The sequence below is a fragment of the Caloenas nicobarica genome, chromosome 3, assembly GCF_036013445.1.
Source record: "Caloenas nicobarica isolate bCalNic1 chromosome 3, bCalNic1.hap1, whole genome shotgun sequence".
Classification (NCBI taxonomy): domain Eukaryota; kingdom Metazoa; phylum Chordata; class Aves; order Columbiformes; family Columbidae; genus Caloenas; species Caloenas nicobarica.
The window spans coordinates 73,055,523-73,081,558 of record NC_088247.1 but is presented as its reverse complement, the minus strand read 5'-3'; the positions used below and the strand labels follow the sequence as shown (position 1 = coordinate 73,081,558).

At 35.9% G+C, this 26,036-nt stretch overlaps 1 protein-coding gene across 5 annotated transcripts in view; it reads right to left on the bottom strand.

Moving 5' to 3' along the window:
- Positions 1-26,036, bottom strand: part of QKI (QKI, KH domain containing RNA binding) — a 158,939-nt gene that overhangs the window by 76,050 nt on the left and 56,853 nt on the right. For all 5 annotated transcript variants that reach the window (XM_065632649.1, XM_065632650.1, XM_065632652.1 and 2 more), the window contains exon 3: positions 21,154-21,270. In XM_065632649.1, the coding sequence (XP_065488721.1) occupies positions 21,154-21,270 (117 nt within the window). The remainder of the gene's footprint in view (positions 1-21,153; positions 21,271-26,036) is intronic.

Below are 26,036 nucleotides of genomic sequence, written 5' to 3'. Positions count from 1 at the left end.
AAAGAAAAGTGTATTTATATTGTGTCAAATTCACTTTAAGAATACCAAAAATACCAATGACACAAAAATACCTTATTTTTTTAGTAATGTTTTTAATACTCTTTTTACTATGCAACATATCCTACCCATGCAACTATTTATCTTCATACACTCTCCTACATATGCAGCTATTTTATACAAAGCATTAAATCCCATTTAAATGTTAGAGAACAGAAGAAGTTACTAAAAGACTTTTCAAAACAGTTGAGAATTAAAGTACCCCAACTACCAGTTTAATTGCTATTCTCCACAATAATGCACAGTAATCTGAAAGAAGTTTATCTTCTGCTGTAACTTACAAACAATGCACAGACCATATACTCAAAGTTCTTGCTGCAAAAACATATGGTCTCACACAAAAATGCGTGCTTTTTTTGTGGTGTGTAGACAACCATACACAGTCTTGCTAGCCAAGCCATCCCGTGATACCGAAATCCATGCATTCTGCAAGTTCTGTACATCCTAACATTCATCCCCACCTTCAAGTAACTACGTAGCTCTTAACACTATAACCACTACAACTGCTGGTACGAAGACAGAGTAAACAGACCGGAATTCAAAGAAGTGGCAAAATATCTACCTTTGACACATATGAAAATTACTCTTCACAGCTGCAGAAAGCAAGAAACTGTTTAGAATAACAGAAAACGTATTTGTAAAAATCACCAATAAATCAGCATTTATGAATACGTTTGGGGGAAAAAAAAAGCCTTCTGTTATAGTTGTCACTATTTTGTGGAGACTTAACACCTTATTCTTAGTTTTCTTCTGATCTCTCAGGCCTGATCTTGTTCATCTCAAACCTGCTACAGAATTTCATTTCCTAGTGCTGTTAGTGCAATCATGCCTCGCTTCCTCTGTTCTCTTTAAAAATCCTTGAAGACAGCCTCAAATTTGTTGCACAAGTCAACATACTTCTTTTTCTTAAAACAAACAAAAAAATCTCCAAAAATCATCCTAAGCCTGTGTAAGAAGTTTTTCTTAGCTAGAGGAATGTCAGTAACAAGACACACAACAAAAGCCCAGTACCCAAAACCATTAAAACTTGTTGCTGAAGACTCTTCTTGAATTCAGGATTAACGAGGCATTGGCTACTATAGAAGTGCCCCATTCACAGTATGAGCAAAGCAATACAATTTAATATTAAAAAAAAACCCACCCTCAAAATTTCGTTATGTAAGATTACATGTAGGTAAACCATACTGGAACCCCAAAATTTTAGCTTGATTCTTATCAATAAACTATTTTCGTCTTAGCATACAGGAATATATGTATGAAATCCATAATGTACAAAGGGAAAAACTCCATAAATTCAACCTTAGTGTAATATTGTTACACGCTTTGGTAGTATACACACATTTTTTAATATATATATACATATAAAAAAGTGTGTATACATGAAGAATGAAAGTTTTTGGATTTATATAAAAATTTGATAAATTAAATATTTCATTATACTATATTGAAATTTTATTCAGTACATATTACTGTTATCCCTCTTTTAATACTCAAGCTTAACTCCAAGTAATATTTTTCCAATCTTGGAGACTTTGACCAGAAGGAATCATCAGGATGATCTAATCTGGCCTCCAATATATCATAGGCCATTACTTTTCAACAGAAAAAGAACTGCTCTGACAGTAATCATTATAAATTGGTTTAGAGCGTATCCAAGGTCATCATAACTTGACTCTGCTAATATATGGAATTCAAGTTTGTTTCTAGATGGATTCTTGACATTTTCTTGAAGAGAATTCTGAATCACTCAAAATCTTATTCAAAAAAATTCTTAGCTTTGAGGCACAGACATTCCAAGGGCTAAATGGTAAATTATCCTTACTTTCTTTCACAGTAAATCTTGATTTTTTTTTAATCCCTTAGAGAATCACATTCTCAACCGTCTGGCTAAGAAAAGTGAGAGAGGGGATAAGGAACATAAATATCACCACTATCTACTTTAAAATCGTATGTAGTTGTGCTCAGAATTACCTCAGTAGAGTACACTTCAAATACCAGATGCATGCAAGTACATTGTTATGAAGCTAAAAGGTAGAAGTACAAATGTGAAACATGCTCTATAGGTCCCAACCATAAATAATATATTGTTTACATCTTCAGTGGTTTAGTTGCTGATCCTACATAGACAGCATCTAAGTCTGCTGCAAACTATGAGTCATTGTGTACATCTGAAATAAAAACAAGTTTTAAGACACTTGCAGCAGTACTGTTTTCATCAGAAAGAAAAAAGCATATTTAGCAGGTGCATACACTTTTCAAATGACGAGTACCATCAGCTCAGATTACAGGGGGAAATAAGGGGCCTGAATTTTTCTCACATGCTATGTAAACCCTGTCACCAGATGCTTAACAAACAGTACTTGTCTGGAGGACTATCTGGAGAGCTGGAAATCAACTCACAGCTTCTAGACTTTTCAAGTTGTAAGGCTTCTTGGTAGAAGAAATTTGAGGATTTTTTTCCAAAGGTTACTGAGATAGTGAGGTTTTGCTATTTGAACAACTGTATGACTTAAAACAACATTTTTGTCCAACTTAAAAATGAAATTCAAAAAAAATATTGATCAAGTGAGTAGAAAAAATTACCCAATTTGTTCATTCCAGCTGGCATTTTTCAAATGGAAAAATAAAGTTAGACTGGAAAAGAGAATTTTCATTCAGTCTTGGACTTAGGAACCTCACTCTTGGCCACAATCAAATATACTGAAATTCCCCCCAAAAGTGACTGCAACTCCTAGAAGAATTATAAAGAACATAAAAGCAAAACATACTCAGGCAAAAAGGGTCTAGGAAAGTCAATCGCTAAAAGGAGAAAAAGTTCCTTTACTTTTCCACATTTTAACACTAAAAATAATTTCAACACAGAAATTTTCCTCTCTGCAAAAAGATCTGCCTGTAGAAATTACGTGACAATATAGCAGATTAATACCTATTTAAAACTGACTACCACAATTATTTTTTGTATATGGAAATAGGAGATTTTTCTAAAAGAAAACCTGTGAAATAGTTCCTCAAAAATCTAACTGAAATGCATAATAAGGAAAATGCTCAAAAAAAGTTAGTAAATTATTTTCAAGGGACCAAAGTCAATGAAATGTAATCAGACCGATTTAATTTAACCAGAAAAACCTAGTAGGCTCGTTATCTTTGCTTTACAGAGAACAAAAAATACATGTCCATTTAAGACTATTCATTCTGGAAGAACATTGTCCTCAACTTTACCTGAAGTTGGGACTTTATACTGAATATATGAAAGTTTTAAAGGAAGCCTCAACAAACTAGCTTTGATATTAGAAAAACTATCCACGACTGGACTGTGTGAGCTGCAACACTCACAAAGTGAAACGAAATTCAAATTCCCCTCCACCCTTTTTTTTACAGTACAGAAGAAAGAAAATTGAAAAAAACAGTTAAAGAAATGGACAGAGATCATTCCACTCCAAAATGCTAGTTCATAAAATAGCCTATCAAATTTTTATATAATGCTTATCTTGTTTACTTTGCATGAAAAGGGAATTGTGTGGTGAGTAGTAACAAATTTACATTTATTGACTTTGTGAATAATCTAAAGAAAACATAATCATTCATGTGAAAATTTCTTGCTAATTATATGCAAATAAATAATTTCATGAAATTTATCACTTAATATGTCCAGAAAAACATTTACTTCAACAGAAAACCAGACTACTTCAAAAAATGTCATTTATGAGATCTCATCTAAGCAAGGTTTTCTACAGTTTTCTGTAAACCATGATAAACTCACACAATTAAAACTTCTTTTTTTAAAACCTGACTTTTCACTGCAGTTTGCTTGCAGCCTATGATATTACGAAGTTCCACTACCAAATAAAAGCTAGCTTTCTGCTCTTTAACAATGACACTCTGTTTAGGTTTTCAACAACACAGGAAAACCTCTCAAGTTTTCCATGCCTTACAAACCCTTGTAAGGTACTGTTTTATCTGCAATTATTTTTTGTTGTTGTTTAATTCTAAGGTTGTATCTAAGACTAGTCATTACTGCTAACCATTCAGTATGTGCAATATGCCTTCTGTACAAACCTTAGTAATTATGCCTAATTATTGCAGGCAACCAATCATACTTTCCGAATGTGACCTCTACTCAATTCACACAGCAGCTGAAGCTCTGAAGTTCTAGTTGAATTTCCATGCATTGCCATATCCACAGAGATCTTCAAAAGCATTTCGTGTACATGCTTTAAAGCTGTTACAGTAATTACTCCCTTTCACTCACTGTTCCACATTTTTGACCAAATTAGTCTAGCATCAAACATTCAGCTTTCACTCCAGAATAGAGCTGTTTAAGCTTGTTGAACAGATGTTCCAAACTTGCTAAGTCAAGCAACCAAGCCATTCCTTAATTTCTTTGGATGAATGAAATAAAAGCATTTCAGTGTTATTGTAACAATACTATACCCTTTCTTATTGTCCACTGATGTTATTTGTACATTTTCAATTTCAGAATATTCTTCAGCATTGTTACATGAAGGAAACAAAGATCCACACAGATTACCGCGTCTTTCTTCTACATTAACTTTCTTGCCTTACTCCTCGTTATTTCTGTTTAGATACGCAAAAAATAGCTGCTACTTAAAGAAGCTGAAGGGTTCCCACCCAAAATACTGCATTCGGTTTTGTCACATACTTTAAAAACTAAGAGCAAAAGCGAATTATAAAATCTTGCAAAATCAGGTCTGAGGATGTTTCTTTATAAAATAACCTATATTAACAGAAGCAGAGAAAAACAACTATGTTAGAAACCATGCTTCAACTACTTGGAATAGAAAAGCTCGAGCAATAAATTTTATTTAAAAAAAAACAAACCACCAAACAAACAAACCAGAAACACTCCTTCTGACATGTAAGCAATGCTTTATAAAGTGCCAAAAAACGGTGAAATAAGGACTCATGACAGACGCTTCACACAGAGGAATGACATGAGACAGGATAGTGCAGCATCTTCCAAACATACAACTTCCACATTACAGTTAAGGATTTTTTTTTTTTCCAAACTTCTTCTATGGGCACTATTAGTAAAATGAAATATTTCAAAAGAATAAAAAATTAAAACCACTGAAACTCACCGAACAGTATCACAACAAAAAGACAAAACTCAATTTTCTTTACTGTCACTGGGTTCATGGGAGGGAAAAAAAAAAGCCACCTCCAAACAGCTGAAAAACTCCTGTTAATTTTCTTCACCTCACGTCTTCTCCACCAGATAAACGAGAGCATTATCACTGTTTAATACAAGTTTTAATTGAGTACTGTCACTGGTGGGAAGAAAAGTGCGGAACCACTACTTTCCATATCAAACAAAGCAGGTAATTAACAGCTATTTTGGCACAATCCCTTATCACCAAAATACACAACACTGTTAAGTTCTCTCAATGCCAATGCTTTGCTTCAACAAAGGAAAGCTGATGTTTCAGGGTCACATTCACTCCTTTAATACACAGGCATAAATTTACTGCTCAGCCAGACACCTATAATTAAACACAAGAAGAATATAATTCTAATATTCAGACAGGCTTGCATATGAGTGGGATATTTCCCCCTGTAAAGATGATTGCCTTTCATTTTTTGGTTTCAAGTAGCTACAGTTCACGTGGTTTTGATTACATAGCAATTAGATATGCAAATACAAGAGATCAAAAAAAAAATTGCTTTTTTGAATGTCAGATTGTAAGCAATCAAGCTTATTCTTTTCTCCTGTACACACAAGCTATTCATTAAATAGCTATTGTCTTAAAAACATTCCAACAGATTGCATTCATCAGGGTTTTAGAAGCAAATATTGGAGTGCACATTACCCAGAACATGGCTCATCAGGGAATGAAAACGACCTTACCATTAATTTAATATATACCAGGCAGTGGTTAACGAAGATGGAACTAAATACCATATTCTTTTGGCAGTTCTCCCACTACTGTTATGATCAATACCTAAGCTCACGGCATCTTCAAATTAACAAAGACTCACTAGTTTGTGTATTTAATGATATTGTGTTGGTAATACATTTTACAGCTAAAAATGCAGAATTATGGAATATCCATAATTTTTTCACTGTGTATTGAAAATACATTCATACGAAGAAGGTCACTCAAATAATGTTATTAGTATAATTTTGGCAAGAATAAATGTTTTGATCCCCCCCCTTTTTTTGAGGTCCCACAGATATGCTCTGTTAGAAGTGCAGACTTACAATTTAATGCACCTAGATCACATATCTGAGCTTGATTCTTTATGACACATTTCATGAGGCCTCTAGAAGCAGCCCACAGTTTCAGAGATCCACTGATCACAGGTTAAAATGGTGGGAAGGGATGTTTGGCAGCAGTTCTGAAGAGCCCAGAAAAGCAGACCTACTGGAATATTAGATGGACTAGCCTATAAAATATTGTTACCTACAACCATGGTGTGCCATCAACAGTTTGAAAGCTTGCTCTCACAAGACTCTGGCAAAGCAAGAATAAAATGGTATGAGGGCAGGGGTTGGTCAGTTGTTTCTCTAAATGATCACAAAATCACCTCCAAGCTAACAGGAGGGGGAAAAAAAACATCCCTAGAAGCAAGCCTGTGTTTTCAGTGTCTCAGCTGTGAGGAAATGTATACTAACAAAGTAAGCTGAAACAGCTCTTTCCTAAGGCTTAGCTTTGAAGTCAGGTAACTGAAGTAAATAAAAAGCTTCCCTAGTTTGCCTAGATTGCCAGCCACCCTTCAAGATGTCTCTCACAGGAGCACAGATCCTTTTTCAAGGTCAAGAGGGGAGCAAAAAATTACAAGAAACCCCTGACTAAGAGGTTTGTTTAAAAACCTGAAAAAAAAAAATCAGCTAAACACTGCAGCCCAGCTGTAGGCCCTGAAATGTTCTGGAAACTCAGATGCAAGGAAAACCTGGAAAGGCTTTTTACAAGAACTGACATTTGTGAGTTAACACAAGAATATGTGTGACAAATTATTTGACATTTTGAGGGTCTTCAAATTTGCTTAATTCCTTTCCTTTAAATGTTAAACTTGTTTTTCTCTTTCCTTCCTCTTGCAATAAAGGAGCATTATTGAACCAGTCAGTAAGGCAAAACTCATCGCCTGTCAGCTTGCTGTTGTTGCTCATGCAACGTTTATATCCCTTCTGTTGCTTCTTCCCCAAGGGTCACAACAAACAACCGCTTGAGCGGTTTGAACCCCTGCCCACTACAGCCCAACATAAGGAATGATGCTGCTGACACAGGAACCCAACTATTCCTTGCCAGTGGTGCCCCTGCAAACACTCCCTCATCTATCTTGGGATTCTCCAAGGAAGACACTGGAAAAATCCTGTATCCACTACTGTGAAAGGCCAGGATCTGAAAAAACGTACTCAAAATGCCAGATTCTTGCCAGTTTCTGCATCTGGCAAGATTAGTGGTACATCATTATCTAGTCAAATTTACTATACTTAATACGCCAACTTGCAAAAACAGCCAATTGAAAGTGGGTTTAATAGAAACACAAGTAACAGACCAAATATGATTCATTTTAAACCATTACGCTTTATTCTACCTGGTAGATTCTTCTGTAAGTCATGAAACACTCATTCAATTACACTGCAAATAATAGGTCTGAAGCCTGCAGTAACCAAATAAAATCAGACTTCCTTAAGAGAGCTGAAACACATAATCAATAGGAAATGTGTTTTTTCTCTTCAAAAGATTTGTTTTTTCAGCTGTATATAGAAGACATGGCAAACTCAAACTATCTGATTTTTCTTAGAAACAAAGTAGTAGTGTTTTGTTTTTTAAAGGGCAGTTTAATTTTATTACCAAATTACCTATTCCAAAAAGGTGCACTTCAAGCCAAGGTGAACTTATTGCTTAAAAGGCTGGATACTGAAAAATTCCACTGGTCAGGCTGCAAAACCCAATTTTGGCATTTGCAACAGCCTTGTTTCCTAACCACATATTGACTAATTTCCAGATTAGCTTCTGTATTTCAAACCACATTAATGACTATAAAATTTATCACTTATTTTGGCTTGCAACACAGTCTACCTTAAGACCTTTTTTGATTAATGCTGTTATGACTCAGTGTGAGTTAACAGATTTAAGTTCTAGGTCATTTTGTCAGTCAAAATTTAGGTGAACATTCAATTCCAGTGTTGTCAACTTGAAACATAAAAGATTGTTTCACAGCCACCTCATAGACTGCTTGGTCATTTGAAGCTCACTTACTCACTAGATGGAGAGGAAATACAACATATATTATAGGCACAAAACAACTGACACTTTTCTCTATAAAATATCATTCTATATCTTAGATTACTTTGAAAACTACTAGCTTTTAGTTTTTCAAATTATGCATTACAGTATGTTTTGTCAGTTCTGCAAGCTAGTTAAAACAAATGCCCCACAAGACCCCCAGCAACCTATAATTTAAATTTTCTTGAATACGTATGCTTGTAAATATGTGGGCATTTGAAATCAGTAGTACTGCATCTTAAGTGGCACCCAATATCACCACGTGGATCAATGTAATCAGTCAGCTACTTCAGGTGGATTCAGACAGTCAGCTAAATGTGGTTTGGCATTCCAATCCTTTAGCAACATCTGTTTGCCAGGGAAGCATTGTTTCTGTACACATGCAAGACTAAACTATCCAGGTACTCATTTAAGAAAACACTCCGAACTGTACAGAAGCAGTGCCAGAGTTGGCATTAATGTGCTAGGGGTCCCATCTTTCAAAAAAACTGCTTCTTCCTTATTCAAGACAAACACGCGATTTTCCCACAGAACGGACCGGGTGCTGTCAGCACTTCTTTCCTTACACTTCCAAGCACCATCACAGAAGGAACATTCGGCACCAATAAATTAAGCTACATGATCACGCTAAGGAAAAAAGTAAAAAAAAAAAAAAAGTTTACCTATGCCCAAATCTCAGGATCTGTTGTCCAGAGTTTTAAGATCCTACAGATAGAAAAGGAACAGGCATTTTGACATGGAAAAATGCAGAAGCCGAAGAGAAAAAAATACTGAGAACTAGAAGACCATGCTCATGCTTTGGACAGGATTTTGGAAACTGTTCCCAGAGCTCCAGACTGTGGAAATTACACATGTACAACACAGACCATATCGAGAGAGGACAGCAGAATAGAAACACCTCTTTTCAGCTTTTCATTCATAACACACTGGAGTCTGATTTTCCTGGCTATCAAGCTGGAAGAAGTTTTCTTAAGATAAATTGATATCACTAGTGTTAAAAAAAAAAAAAAAATCCAACACCACAATACCAACACTAGAAGAACATAATTTCAAAAAAAACTCCAAATAATTTAATGACCCAACACCAAAACATCCACTGCCTTTTTGCCTCCATGAAACGTTATCCTCACTGGAAACAGTCATACCAACCTTGCACCCCAGCACACGGTCAGAAAAGTAGGGAAATACTGGGAAAAAAAAAGTAACACCTGCACCAGACTTACTAACCACAGAAAAATTTTTTTACAGTTTACGTAAGTATTTTATCAAAATGCTTATATGCACTCACTGGCCACATGCCAGATCATGTCACATGACTCATTCCTCATGCCACATCCACCAATTACCTACAGAAACCTCCAGCAGGGTCCCTGTGCAACATTGGTAACTGCTCTCCACATACCTGCACACTCTCTGCATCTCTGCAAAAGCTACTACATTCAGAGTTCACATTCCTGTAACTTCGAGGAAAGTTACCAGCGCAAATTCACCAACCACCCTGACCCTTAGGAAATATTTATGTTATTTTTGCTGTTGGATTTTTTCTTCCCTTTCAGACAGTCTTCCGCATGTTAAATGATTTTAATTGTTAACTAGTTAGTAGTAAGAGAAATCTGTCATTGATTTGTCTTATGCCTCATGTTATCTTCCTTGATTGAATTACTCATGTCCCCCAGTTGCAGAACTATTTTAACTCCCCTGTTTATATCATTCACTACCTTCATGCAAATATGTAAAGTGTTGCTAGAAACCAAAACTGAGTTTACTGCACTTCCACAGCATCTCATTGTCTTTTCAGGGGATAAATGAAGCACCATGGACATTAACCCTCACTTTTTTAGAATTATTTATAAAGTACGTGACAATTCAGAAGGAGATCAGTGAGGACCAAGATGGAAAAAGTCAGAGGAGATCTCCTTAAGGAACAAAGAGGAACCACATGTCAATGCAACGAAAATAAATATAACTTAAGAAACAAGGCAGAAGTTCATGAGAGGACCAAAAAAGAAACTGACCAAGTTCAAAACGAAAGGAACAGAAACATTGAGAGAGATATGCATGATCTTATAAAGACTCAAAAAGAAAAAAATTCCCATAGCTCTTGCTATGAAAAGATAACTACTCTATAAATTATTTTGGATTGCTCACTATACTCCCGTGCATAAGTCAATTCTACAGAAATATTAGTTCTTCCCACATTAAAACATCCTGGTGCTTCTCAGCAATTCTGTGGCAAATCCATGACATTTTTTTACCAACTAGACACCTCTTCCCTGTACTTATTTTATCCATTCTCATCAAGTTTTCTACATAATTCCATAACATCCTCTAATGAAAGCCACCAAGAATTAGATATTCCCATTGTTTTCTTACAGCCATCGTCTTCCCGTTACTTAACTGCCCGTTATTCTATTCTGTCAGGCACACGTGAGCTATTCCCTGAATAAAACCCGTATTTTGCAGATTTTACTTTCCACACCCAAAAACACCTAATGTTTTCTTCATTTCAGGCTGTTGATGTTAGAGGACAAGATTTTGGTTGTCTTATAAGAATATGGTACTGAATTGATTAATGATCCAAATTACATTCAAGATTTACTCACATTAACAGATTTGTCAAGCAAGCATGAATACTGTGTTGTGTGTGTTCCATATCAACTTTGCAGCACTTAATCAAATCAGATAATTTACAAAGAATGTCGGATTCCGTTAAGTTAAACAGTCTCCAATTGAGTTCAGTACCAGCCATTGCTAAGTGTTCTACTAATGTAAGAGTAGAAAGTTTTCTTTAACAGAAAAACAGATTCGTGTACCTGGTCTTAACAAACATTTGAGAAGGTTTTCATCCCTTCATACAGGTCCTCAACACATACTTCAAATTGAGTTGTTATGACTTTTAAACATGTTTTAAGATATATTCACAGTGTACATGCACCTCAGTGAGTCCTACATTCATCAAAACATTCCCCGTTTACTGCCCAAGCAGATGTGAAAAATGGGAATAATTAGCAGACAGAAGCTGGTAATTATTCTCAGAAAAGGCTAATAAAAATGTGTAACTGTCAATAAATCCCTCTGTATATCTGGAAAGCATAAATACCAACAATAAAATCTTGCTACTATAGCTGGATAATGAAGTAAGGATACTGTGCCACTGTATACCCCTTAACATCTACACAGCGACTTGAATTTCATTCATAAGCATAATATACTGTACTGCAGGCCATTCCCAGCAAAAGAGTAACCTGTGATTAATAAGATCCATTTTAATCCAAGTCAAGGCAAGACAGGCTAACACAGAGCCAGCAGATCTGAGAAAAGTGGAAAACTGTCATCACCTAAAAAACAAGTTTAAATGGCAAACGACTCAGACATTTGAGGAATTACAATCTCTGATTATCATAGAGCTGACTTTTCCAAGTTGAAAAGGAATCCAGTATCTTGCAATGAAACACTACAGATCACTTGTCTCTATCTGGAAAACAATAAAGTAGCAGAAAGTCAAATAACTCTATCTTCTAAATGTTCAATTAGTAATTTTAAGTATTTAGTTTCAGCAATAGTGGTATCTTGTTTTGTGCTTACTCTTTTGCTCCTATCAGTCTCAATAAAATTGCTAAATCTGACCCCAAGGAGCCATATCCAAGACGGTAAACAACAACGTGTATTCTACCTGCCAGCAGCGCCCCCCAAAATATGGAGAACCAGGAGCTGCCAAGAACCGATACCTACTAGGGAAACACAGAGGCATGCTGCTTTCCTCCCTGGATCAACAGGTGCCAACTCCATTCCCGCATTCAGTAGGTGCAATCTTCGGGCAGGATTGGGAAATTCCTGTGAGCCTCCAACTAAGTACAGTCTCTCCCACACAGAAATCCAAGCACAGTTTCACGATACTCAGCAAACACACTCAAAATGCAACCCCAAACACAAATTATTTCTGGTAGATAACCTTATAATAGCACAACATTAATTCTTAAGAAAGTTCCAAAGAAGCCAAACAAAATCATCCACTGAAGGGCATCCGAACAGATTAAGGTTACAGCCTTGAAAAATCTAGAATCCAGTTTAGTGGTGCTGATAAATGAGAACAGTGGTAAAGTCTGCAAAACCACTAGCTGTCCTTCAAAGCATATCATGAAGATAGGGAAATATCACTGAATCTATCATTTGTGGAATCTCACAAGAATTAGTTCCCTCATTTTAATATTATTAGATGGTGCTTCAACACTACTATCCCAGCAAGAGAAGATTACAATTATAAGAAATCATATAACTGTTTTAGCATGGTGTGGGTGTTCTTATGTACAAAGTCTCATCTGGTTCAGTAACTTGTCTCTCATCTTCTTCTGCTGAATAAGTGTGGAAAAACTTTCAGGTTACAGTAGATTTTCCCTATTTAAACTATTCACTTCTTTCACTACTTTGCTAAACAAAGTAAAATGTAGATAGACGTTTGCAGACAATTTTGTCAATACCTCAAAACAATACAGTAAGAACTGCCCCCAAGTCTTTCAAAATTTCTATTCGAATGCCAGATTCAAACAGCTGTGAACTGTATGTAGCCTTCTCAACTTTTTATAACATGATTAACACCCCCTGTGCTTCCCGCCTAACAAAAGCTTAGGAGTAATTTTGCAGAAAGACAGTTTCTACCATGGTACAGATTAAGATGTGTCATTTACTGTTCAATAGACATAGCATTCCGATTTATAAAATAGAGACTTGTTCATACGCAGATGTTCATGCAATGCTTCAAGATTCCCTTGATACATACTTTTTCCACTACACTTCATGCTACTTTTCTCCAATTTCAAGATAATCTAGATACTCTTGCCTCTTGATCATAAGGTATTTTACTCACAGGAAAGCAACAGAAAAACAAATAGAAAGTAAAGTATAATATGAGTTGGCTTCTATCAGCATGGCTTTGATCATACTCCTGCAGTCTACAGTTTCCAGTGTCTTTAACAAAATACTTCCTTAATGCCATTAAATTAGTTATTTCTATAACCAGTTAACTATTTACCAATTTAAGCGCTCTCAGAGAAAAGTAACATATAATCATGTTTTGATATTAAAGCTAATCAAAGTCAAAGGGTTCAGCTACTTTTCACGTTACACAGGAAAAGGTGTCTTAATAGTGTAAAAATCTGCTCAAAGCTGCAATTTTGTGTTGAGCACATGCAGGAATATACCCAATCTACACTGGACACATGCAGTATGTAGCCAATAAAAAGCAAAAGTACATATTAAATAAACCTATCTAAAAGATGCATTGCATCAGACACATCTCGGTAATATTTTCTGAGAGACTAATATTGCTTTGCAGTAATTCTTAAGGCCCTAAGGCACCTAAACTTTTCTGTTCTTCAAAATAAAATCATTCTGCTCTTGGAAGAGCATTCCTCAGACTGTTAAGTGAAAAGACTTTTGCAATAAATTACTTTAAATAAGAAGTATTTGTCAAATCTTATATAAATGTTAAGGAAAACATTCCCTTGTAAAATTCACAGACCCATAGATAACTGAGCTAATGTGCCTACGCTGTATTCTTCACTACTGTCAATGTGAACTGACCATTTTTTACTTAAAGAAAAGATGTATGCAGGTAAGATTGCCACGATGATACTCTAGAGACTCTGGACTACAAAACCCCCATAAACAGGCTTAAAAGCTTTCAGTCAGAGGTAGTTCAAGAAATAACATCTGGTACCTTCCACACTGCTGCCTTTTGGATTTCCTGAAGCACAGCTTCTAATAGTCAGCCTTTAGCATTTAGTTATGTAATATAACCAGTAACTTACCAAGAGGAATTTTTCTTTTCCTTTTTACACTATTAGCTAATAGTGTAGATTCTTAATCTCTTCAGAGGGTCACTGCTCCCAGAATACCAGGGATATAACTCAAGAGACTTCTGTTTTGGGGGTAAAAGGCCATGCTTCAGCAATTTTTAATAAAAATTAAAATAAATTCAGCTTTATAATCTCCTGCATTCAAAATAAGTGGTTACAAATGAAATAAAGGTTTTAAAATCAGAATAGAAAAACCTATCTTTTGAAGTACTCACTACTGAAAAAATACTACCTTACAAGCAGCCAAAATTATTTGCATTGCATCTTATGTTTTACAATGAACCCGCTAGGAAGGAAAAGTGGTATCAACCACCAAGTATATTCTTAAACAGGCTTGGATTCTAATCTAGAGGATTTTTCTTCACCACACAGCTACCTCTGAATCCTCATACAGCTTAATAAAGTACATTCTTCACTGTGTATTAAGATGGCAGTTATGATATGCTGAATATGTAAGTTCAGCAGTACCTTTATATGAATACGACTTTTTTGTTTGAAGTTATTTTAAGAATAAAAGGCCAATTACTACAGTGGTTAAAAAATAAGTATGAAGAAAGCCTCCCAAGTTTGATGGATCAGTTTGAGAAATCAAACTTAATGCAGGCATGCATACTTATGAGAAAGTGTGTTTAGTGGAAATGTAACTGTAGAAGATGCTAGACAATGAACTTAATTGTTCCCAGGGTAATACCTTAAATACTGCATTCTGAATGCCTTAAGTAATTCTCTATTAAAAGTTTATAACCTGAACGCAGTAGATTCAGGAACATGCTGTACAGGTAATATCTCAATCTCAGCTGAGCAGCCTGCTCATACAATGACTTTTAATGAGTAGTCACAGAAGTTGAAAGCAACTACCAGTGAACATAACCATCCATTTGGCAGCCTCTCAAACAGACAGGTTGCAGCTTTCATGTGCAACAGAAGTTAACAGAGCATCATCCATGAGATCCAACATGCTGAATTGTAACTCCATACTACCTCAGCCAGCGAGTTTCTGGTAAGTAAAAGTCAAATCATTTTAACAAATAGTAGCCTTAATGATGGATATTGAACAAAGGATTCTGATAATTATAGTTCTACACGTAAAAGTAAGCATCGCATCTCCAGAAACTCCAGGGGCATTGTCAGAAATGGACTTTTTTGTGTGCGTGTGTGTTAAGAGGACAGTCAGTCTAGTGATGTATTATTTCTGTGTAGTTGCTTTTCACTTTCACATGCCAATGTCCCCAATGACTTAAAAGATTTTTTTTCCTGTTATTCCTAATGGTACTAACAAATATTCAAAACCTGCCTTTTCAACTGGTTACAGAATTAATTTTAAATTGCTATTCCAAACTGTGGCCATGATTTCTCAAAACAGATCTATCGAACTGTCAAACAGCAGCAGCATGCTTGTGTGTAGAGGGAGACTGAAGAGGCAACAGGCCTGAGCCATGCAATTTTTTCCCACTAGACAAGAATAATGATGGCTGGTCAACCCCTTCATTCCAAAACACAGAACAACTTTACCATTTGCTACCATATGCTAAATATATTCCATTTCAACATATGTGTCAGCACCATAGCTTTGTTATTTGTTCACACATAGTACTTTTCACCAAATGTGAAAGTTGAGCATCCTATAATTAGGGTAGCAATAATAGGGCTTGTTTAACAAGATGCACTACCGAATGCATATTATTTAATGTCAGTAACTCTACTTTATAAGCTAAACTGAGTATTTGTTAAGAGTTTCCACTCAAAATCAAAGTGTATCTGATAGCATTTCAGAGACTAAAAAGTATTAAAATATTACGAATATATAATATTTCAATTCTATACAGCATGTATATGTAGTAAAATGTCCTGATCACAAGACAGTTAAATCTCTCCACCCTAACCCTTTCCTCAGGCTTTGCATAGGTACCAAGGATAATTTTTTAATTCCTTTTTAGCCTTACTATAAAAAAAACCCAAACAAACAAACAACAAAAAAACCAAACAAACAAAAAAACAAACCACACCACACTGGAGAGTCCAAATAAATGGAATGATCTATACCGTGATAACTCTGCACCAGCCAAAGGTCAAGACAGCTACTAATGGAGAGCCTGACTTTCATGAAACCTTAAGTAATTTCTGCTTGTGAGGTGAACAGTCATGTAGGAATGAGTAAGCTGTAGGTCAGGAACCACAAACCAATTCAAACAATCTAACATGGAGCAAAGTCCAACAGATTTGAAGGCACTGAGTTGTTCAAATTTAGAACTGTGAAGCTGTGTGCCTTTCTCTTTCAAATAACCAATTACAACAAAAAAATTCTGTGTATCATAATGAGATGCTTCCTCGTGAAGTAAAAAACAAATGATGCCCCCTCCTCACACATTGTTCTAGAGAAGATTCTTGACTAAAATAAATAGGAAAAACCAATGTAGGTCAGCAAGACTGCCAGAAGCCAGCAGCCTGATGCCATGAAGCTGCATATCCTTCTAAGTGAGACAGTGGCAGTGAATGTGTTCAAGATCACAGACGTGACTCCCTATCGGTGTGTTAATGTTTTACAGAATTCATGTAAGACACGGGAAATGACAAAAAACAATGTTTTGCTCATCTATCATTGGACAGCCTTCCCTTTTTTAAAGCAGTGTTCTTTGATTGGTGTGAAAATTGCTAGTTTTCCTCACTACCAAATGAGAGGTACATTCACATTCAGACTAAGCAAAAAATGTCTTTGTCCTAATAAAGTCACACATTCATTAGCTTTTGATGAATGCCTGCAACCCCTCTCCCCTCCTCAATAATAGTCTTCAGGTACCTCCAGGCTCTAATCACAATATTCTCAGTAATTAAGGTTTTGATTTTAAATTTGTCTAAAGCTGCCTAGAGAGACATTCAGATTACCAGCTGAGCCTCAGATACAAATGATTTGAGGATCCCCTTGCTTTCTGGGGGAAATCTGTCAGCAAGTTTCACGATTTGATGCTAGTTCAAGTGATTTGGCCATGTGACAAAGTCTTCTAATCCATTACTTCTGTTCATAGGCTTACACAGGAGTAAAATTTTCTACAGAGCAAATCCAGATGGTTTGTTTTCCAGCATGTCAGTCTCTGTATTTTCTCTTGGATTCTGGAACCACTAGCAAGGTAGGATGAAAAAAAGTAGATTGACAGTTTACTTCAGGTGATGGTATTTAGTACCATGCAGCTGTCACTTTACAGTTTGACACTGGTTTAGTAATTAATTCCTTCTCACATCCAATAAGGGTTTTTTTGTAACTAGCGCTGGGCAATCAGGTTTGCAGATGAAATATACTTACAAAATCGACATACAATTAACCTGCATTTCTTATCTCCTCCAAATTTCAGAGCAATTCAGTCAAAAACTGGAAAAACTCGAATACTCACTTTTCTAAATAACGTTGACCCTAGATGAAAGGTAAGAGTAACCTAACCTTCCATGCGAGAATGCTATTTATTACTTCTGTATTTTACACTTTGACGTACATTAGCATTTTGAAGGAGAACACGCAAAGAGAGAAGTCCCTGGAGAAAATAAAATGTGGTTATCATTAAAAGGCACAGAGTGCCAAGGAAGTTGGTCATCTTGCACTGCAAGACTATGGAATTCATCTGTAAATATAATTTATCTGAAAAAGAGGCAAGAGCCAATAGCAAGAAGTGTACTTAGTCCCCAAACTGCTAAGTGCCAGTTGTTCTTTCTTTAGTCTGTGATCATCATGAATACAGCTTCCAAATTTTTATTTTTAGAAGAAACGTCTTCTTGGGAAGCATCACAAACTGCACCATAATAAATGACTATGAAATTCTTCTTACTACAGCAACAATGGTATAGCAACAAAAAGTCCTGTCTGAAAAAGGTAAACTACTAATACCAGTCACCTCGGGAAAGCAAAAGAGCTATAGAAAGATTAGGAATAGGTTTTATCAAGAAAATTATTTGGTACTCAACACTGGTTTACAACCAATATGATATTATTTGGTATTCAACTATATTATACTATTATATGACTCAAATATATTGAATGAATATTCAACACGATATTCAACACTAACTGCAGTATTATCTCATGAAATCATCAACGGTCAAGAACTCTGTTTTCCAAATATATCGAACAGGCAGCTTAGAGGATGTGATGGGCATTAAAGTGCTGACTGGATCAGTTTGTGGCTTTTAATGTGTACGAAGTTAACAGCTGATTTCCCAACAGAACTTGTCCTTGTTGAAGACAACTTTCCTTTCCTTACTAAACTTCAAAAAAACAGGTGATTTGTACCCAGAAAGTCTCAGCTCCTCTACATTTTTTTCTCAAAGACGAAACTCCAGTAACTCACACTGCCTATTCTTCTTTGAATGACCGAAAAAAAAAGTGAGGAGATGGGGAAATGAGTCCAAAAATACCACTTCCCAAGACAGTAAACCTGCCCAAGCTATCTGGAGGTAGGGTAGACAGTTCCCCACAGGAGAGGACAGGTTCTGAAGCACAGTGAGGGGAGGTTGTGGGCACTAAACCTAACAGCCATCTGGACAACCTGTTCTAGGTGACCCTGCTTGAGGAGAGATGTTAGGACAGGGAAGAGATGGACAAGGGGGATTATGACATGTGGGCCAGGGAACACACAGCAATTTCCTGAAATCTGAAATAATCATTACTCTAAGTGCTTTTTATGAAAGGGTCTGCAAATGAAACATTTACAGGAGAATGCGTGTCTTCAGGAAAAAGAAAAAAAAAAAGGCCTCAGATACAGTTTTTTTCCTTCTTTCTTTTTATACTACAGTAGCTATTTGCAGACATAGCTAACACAACGAAGTGTGCTTTTCCACACAGCAAAGCCAATCTGCAAAACTTTTGAGGAGGTATGAGAGCGCCATTGTTAATGACTATCTTAAATATACATACACTCACTACTAACAGCGAGACATTATTTCTGGACCATTAAGCTTGGGGCCTCAATTTATACCTACAAGCCTTCTAAAGAATAGATGCCTAAATGTTTTAGCTCACGATATCTATGAACATAAATGAACCAGAACTAACATTTTTATTCAGAAAAGTTACATAAACTAACTCCTGATGAGCTGTCCTGACCTAGAATTACCATTCCTAAAACAAAGAGGCAGCAGCAATGAATTTAAAGTCTGCTCACAAATCAAGGTAAGAATGGTATTATTGATAAAAATATGATGTCTTTTAAAAACTACGTTTAAACAGGAAAAAAGCTGAATAAACTTTTCAGTACTCCTTCTAAGATATCGGTACTTCTCTTCAGAAATGATAGTTTGAGAATTCATTCATTGCAAACTAAATTTTAGTATATTCCACAAAACGAAGATTTACTTTGTTACATATGTAATCAGAAGCCTTAGCATCTAATTAATCTACCAGCCAAAACCTGTTAGCTTTCAAAAATAGATTGAATAGTCGTCTTTTATAAAAAACTAGGTGAAGTTTGCAAACTCTTCAAGGGAAGAGATATTTTCAGTTAATCTCCTGCTCCAGAATATAATCTTTCTTTTTTTAACAATGACAGAATATGTAAAAAATTGACTACTATTAATAGTTACAAGCAAAGCTATGTAATTAAAATTGTTTGCATATTGGCAAGCACATACTTTGCTTCAAAATATCACATCTACACCCACACAATTTGGTACGTTGGGTGAAGCATGCTGAAGTTTTAATACTCAAGAAATTTTAATGTCTCCTACCCGCCCCCCCTGCCCAGTTACAGATCAGTATTTCAAAATCCTGTACAAAAATATCAACTCTACAAGTTCTGTTTACCCATTTACAGTTTAAAACCCCGTAACAGTAGGACTCATTTATATGCCAAATGTCTGCCCAGCCAAGAGCTAGAAGGAATTCAGGACAAACTATAATGTGTTTAAAAAAATAAACCTTCATAAATCAATCTCTTGAAACAATTTCACCCTCTCACTTCTACAAAACTTAGACAACTAAAAACTCCCTAGGTTAGAATAGATCTTTGCTCAATAGCTAGCAATGTAAGCATCCAGAATAGCTACAGGTAGAATAAGAGAAAGGGTGGTGACAGTATTACAGCAGATTTCAAAAACAAGAAGAATCAAACGAAGTCTGAAAGCAGCAGTCATAATCCCTGGGAAGTCTGAAATTTTTAACTGGGTAGACATTAGCTTTTTATTTTAATTCTTATGTGTTGAATATGTATTGACAGAATGTATTGTGTGGCTGATCAGATAAAGAGGCGGTTTTCTACAGAAAGAACCAAAATACTTATGGGAATAAAGAGGGAAAGAATACTGTTAAGTGCACATTTCAAAATTGCAGTGGAGATACTGGTGCAACTTCAGCAGTACTAAGCACAGGTGGAGAGAAATAGCTAGAAAATAAACCTGCAAAAATAAATTACTTCCAGGAGTTACCAGAGCAACTTGACATTCAGGATGGCTCTGTCCTGAGAAGTGTAGTTTCCCTGTTTATATGGGCAGAGCATGTATATTACAGGACAGGGCAATGAATGACCGTAATTACATTGCAACTCCACCTGAACAGAAAACGAATCCAGAAGCACAGTGCTTCTTGGTTCACTCAGACAGAATTCACTGCCAGAAATACATTAAACATTTTTTTCCAACCCACACTACTTGCCCAAATCACTACTTTGGTATTTCAATACAAGAAAGTTATTAACAACACCTTTAAGGTTAACAGCTCTTCCTCAGAAAAATACATTTAACTTCAATTTTCACCTTTACCTTGTGAAACATGACACAATTAGAAGTTTGCTATTACTGAAGAATACTTTATAATTGCTAGACAGACTCCCATTATGGAGCATGCACATTTAACTGCTTCAGGGTGGTTTGTGTTATTTAGTAAGTCTGTAAAAAAACATTAGATGATGAAAAAGCATATATAAGAACACAACAAATAAGAGATATGAGCTTACCCTCTGTTAGGAAATAAAACTATGCATCTGAAACTACACTACTTTTCAAGACCTTACCTTCTTTTTGTCCCTCATTGAGCCCTTCCCTCGGACCATTATCTTGCATCCTGTTTCTGCCTCAAGCTGTTTAGCTGTTAGTCCTCTTGGCCCAAGGATTCTTCCAACAAAGTTAAACTGGAAAGAAAAAAAAATTGTCTGTAAGAGCATTTAACAAAATTGATTTAAAATTTAACAAGATGTATTTCTGTCTCTAAGATACAATCAAGTGTTTATTGGTTTAGAACATTACACTAAATACCTAAGGTTAAAGATTAAGTTAAGTGCTATTTTCATACATAGGGTACCTATGTGACCTCTACTTTGGGGGATACAAGTTTCAGGTGAAAATAGGTTTTGAAGTTCAACATCTGGTAGTCTAGGGCAGTGGGAGTCCTAATTTCCTCCTCTTCAAGCCATATGAGCTCTTACAGAAACTACACACCACCCTCCCTCTCCACTAATACAACCAGACATGCTCATTTGATGCCAATAATGTGCATCACATCATGGAAACACACAAGTTCTGGATGCACCACCAGACACACACACAACGTCCACGTGGTGGGACTGATACCATAATGGCACGGGGCCTTCAGGAGAGGCCTCCAGGCCCACTGCTCATGTGCTGCCTGCCTACAGCTAAGGAGTCTGCAGAAAACACTCTTTTGCACCCTTCTGTGCTGTTCCAGTGGGCTTATCTTCTTTATCAACCCCTGCCATAGCATTTCCTTCAGAAAAAAAAAAATTGGTGCTTGTTACATATTTGCTTTAGCTTTCATGGGAAACATTTTGGGAAAATACTGTGTTTGCCATATACATGTATAGATACATACACATTATGTATATATATGTATATACAGACACATGACAAAAGCATGTGTCATTTTTAGGTAAGTTGTATCCTTTAGTCAGTTGTGCATGCAAATCACAGAATCACGGAATAAAACAAATAGAGCAAGTATTCCATGTTTAGTTGGATAACTTCAATATCAGCAGACAACCCCCTGCCTGCGCTTAACACAGTAATGCTGCCATTTAGCCATCCATAACATTATTTCCCAGTTATCCTCCAAGATTTTTTCCCTTTCATTATTTTCAATCACACATTCTGGAAATTATGACATAAATAAAAAAAGCACTAACTGAAAGTAGCATTAAGAACATAAAAATTCTGTGACTACAGTGCAAAGATGAAACATCAGGCTCAAAGGATACATAAACCTAGAAATTCCAGACTGAAGATTAAATTAAAAAAATATATTAAGAGAACAGAAACTCTACATAAGGAAGAGAAGTCTGAATATTTTAGATCCTGGTAAACAAAGCTATTCAATGGAATTATGAAGAAGTTGTCGGTTCTCATTTGCTCAGCTAATTAAAAGTGGTTTTCAGTACTACAACTCAACATATTTTAAATCCTTATAAAACTGAAAAGACCAGAAATTATTTAGAAGTGAGTAGATATTACGAACACAAGCAAATTAAAGCTCTTCAACAAAAATAATTGCGTTTCACAATAGTTTAACTGTTCACAGGGAAGATACACTCCCAAAATTATTTAGTACTCTAAGCTCAAAAAACAAAGACATGTTATGAAGCCTGAATCAATTGTCAAGGGGGAAAAAAAAAAAAGATTGAAGGCACTTGTGAATGCATACACAAACTGGGAACTATAGGAAATGAAGGAAGATTCACTAAGACTGGATAAAGCAATGAACCAGCTACAAGTGATAAAGTTCAGCCTTGAAATATTATCAAAATCCTGAATTTGCTACCCATTTAATGCTTAATACCGAAATCATACCCCTATCTTACATTAATGGCATCTTACTTGCCTTTCTCCACAACCGCACTTCCTGCACAAATCCTTAGATATCTATCCCATTCCACTGTTAAAGCTAAAATAATATTGTGAACGTGGCTCTAGACCACTCTTGTAACCAACACACAAAGTGACTATCATTACATTTTCTATCTCCTAAGAAAAATAGCAGCCTCTTAAAATCTATTAATTTGGATCATGAGTAAAAGAATAATAAAATTCTAAGAAAAGATGATTTGGATTTAAGAATGTAAATATAACAACTTAAGATACTAAGGAAAAAATCAGGAATTTGCATTACTTTCAAGCTTGCAACTTTATTCATGTTGTCTGAATACTATCTAGATTTGTGGCTTCTAGTTGAGAAATTGCTGACTTAAACTGCAACAAGTTCTGTTAAATGTTAAACCAGAATACTCTTCTTATAAAGAGCCTTCATAAATTGTTCCAAGGTAGCTCAACCCCCTGTCTTTTCTTTCCAAAATGTATATTTAGTACCTTGAAATTTTTTTAATAGGTGTTCTTTTTGAAACTCTGACCCTTTTATTACCTCTCTTGGGCCCTTCGATTTGTTCATTTCTTAAAGCAGGATGCCTGGACAAGGCAATACTTCAACTTAAAAACTGCATTGCTGTTAACACATCCCAGCTGCTTCTTTCTCTCACCTAAAAATTCACTCTTATATTTGATTCAACATTTGTTGACCCCAGATACTCTTCTCCATTAACTCTGATTTGCCATTTTTCCCCAGTTTTGTATTCATGCGCAACTTCTACACCTCTCTACAACAACATATTGTTCTACGCTTGTGTAATGAATTCCACACTGTTGACTTCAGGCACACTAGTTTCAGGACAGTTTTGAATTTTAATTCTATCTTTAAAAGCACTTGGCATGGCTTAATTCTTTTCTAAGCGTACTTTCTATCCCACTAAACAAGTAATTCTTGAGTGTCTTAGAGATTCAAGCTGAAGGAGAACTCTACAGGATCCCACCAGAAGCGCAGTCTTAACTGAGACATCGGTAATTAATTATCATAGTTTAACCCAATTATTGCTTTAACAAATGATTCACAAGTTTTAGTACCAATGGATCACCGTCAGTATTCAGTTCTTCAGACTACCACCTCAAAGTCTTAGCTGAGAACTCCATAGGAAAAAACAATTCTGAGTCTTTCATGAAGGAACTGGGTAGAGAGACTAGTGACTAGTAGACCACAACTCAGGAACACAGTGTAGACTAAACCTTCTAGTTGGACAGTCTCAAAAGTTTTATCAGAGTCCAGTTATATCAACAGCTACCACTTCTCTTACCTGCCAGGCCAGCTAGGTTATCAGACAGAACTATTGCAACCAGACACATTTGAGAAATTCAAAAGACCATTTTTATCACATTTAGCTCAAGATTTCTCAGGCTCTTTGTCCCACAGCCTCACCCAGTCACACTCTTCATCCCCTTGTGTTTCACTACAAATAACACACTTGTGTTCAGGAATACTGCTTGTTCTAACAGGGCCCAAGCTAGGAATATTTCCCCTTATTTCTTACAGCTTTTCTCACTCTGCACTTGCGTAATCCTCTAGGATTCACCTTAGCCTTAGTGAATTGCTAGAAAATAAATAGCAGTGGTTCACAAATCAGTTTGACCAATTTAAGACTGCATCACTTGGAATGTATCCAGCCTCGCACATGCTGGAATTAGATAGAGAAAATGTTAAAGAGTATGCTAAAAATTAAGCTCAAGTGACCCATGCTAAGATGAACTGCTTCTACATCAACAATACAGAAAAAGTAATCAAATACTTCATTTTCCTTCATCAAGTTAATCTCTACTTTCCCACCAATTAATGTATCCCTATACTCAATATATTTTTATATATCTAACATTTTCGCTTGTGGTATTTCACAATTATTTTCCTGATTTTAAGAAGAGTTGAACTAAGTTTTATTTTTGTGTTCTCAAATCTTCCTATACAAACTCAAAATTAGAACTCAAGAAACAACCTCCAGAAGAACATGCTTGTGACATGCATAAACACAAAAGCATCTTATGCACCACCTATAATCCTTTACATTTTAGGAACAATGGAGGGTACCAGGAAGTATACAACACTAACAATATTCATAAAAAGCCAAGAATTAGAGTATCTAGTGGAGCTCAGGTGCTGAAGGTTTTTTTGCCAAAGTTCCAACCATTTCCACCCTGTTGCTCTCTCTCTCTCTCTGCCTGCTTCTCTGCATTGTCACTCCCATTCCTTATCTGTTAACCAACCAAGCTTGAAGTTTCCAGCATGTACAAAATACACATGAGCAAGATCCCGTAGTAAGACATTTTGTTGCCTTTCTTTGAGAAGATGCTCAAAATACACACTCTTAAGAAAAGAGACAGCATACGTTGGGAGACTCTGTACATGAGGATCTTTGCTAAAGGTGTTTAGGCAGAAACAAATTATTAGGAAAAAATTTGTTCTAAATCCTAATGTTTGTACCTACTCAGGGATATTAACGATCAGTCTGCAGCGACTAACACTCCCAAGAGCTGACAAAATTTCTGCCTGGTGTCCTACCTAACAAGTCCACTGCATCAGAAATTCCCTGATAAAAGCTTGCATTTCCTATGCATTGAACAACTGTTTCCCAAGCAGACCAGGTGCTTTTACAGTCTTCTAAGCCTCCCTATACCCAGAATACAAGTAATAAAGGAAAATAAGAATGAACTATACTGAACACTCAAAGGTACTGATAAGAGACTGCAAAGTGTGTCTGATTTTTACAGTGTTATGGGAAATACAGTGCTTAAGAAACTTCCCGTGCAACTTAAAATCTGAGGAACTTCAGGGGGGCCAGTAGTACTACATTTCACACTATTATTGATTGTGCCTTTTACATTTTGTGTATTCCTTCGAAAACTGAGATTAAGATATAGCAAGATCTAACTTATCTGAATTCTTTCATTATTGGAGAAGAATTTGAAAAAAAGAAGAAGATTTTATTAAAATATCCAGATCTAGCAAGAAAGAACATAAGCACATGCACTTGGTAAAACAATTAGTTTTCTCAATTAAAAACTAATTTATTCT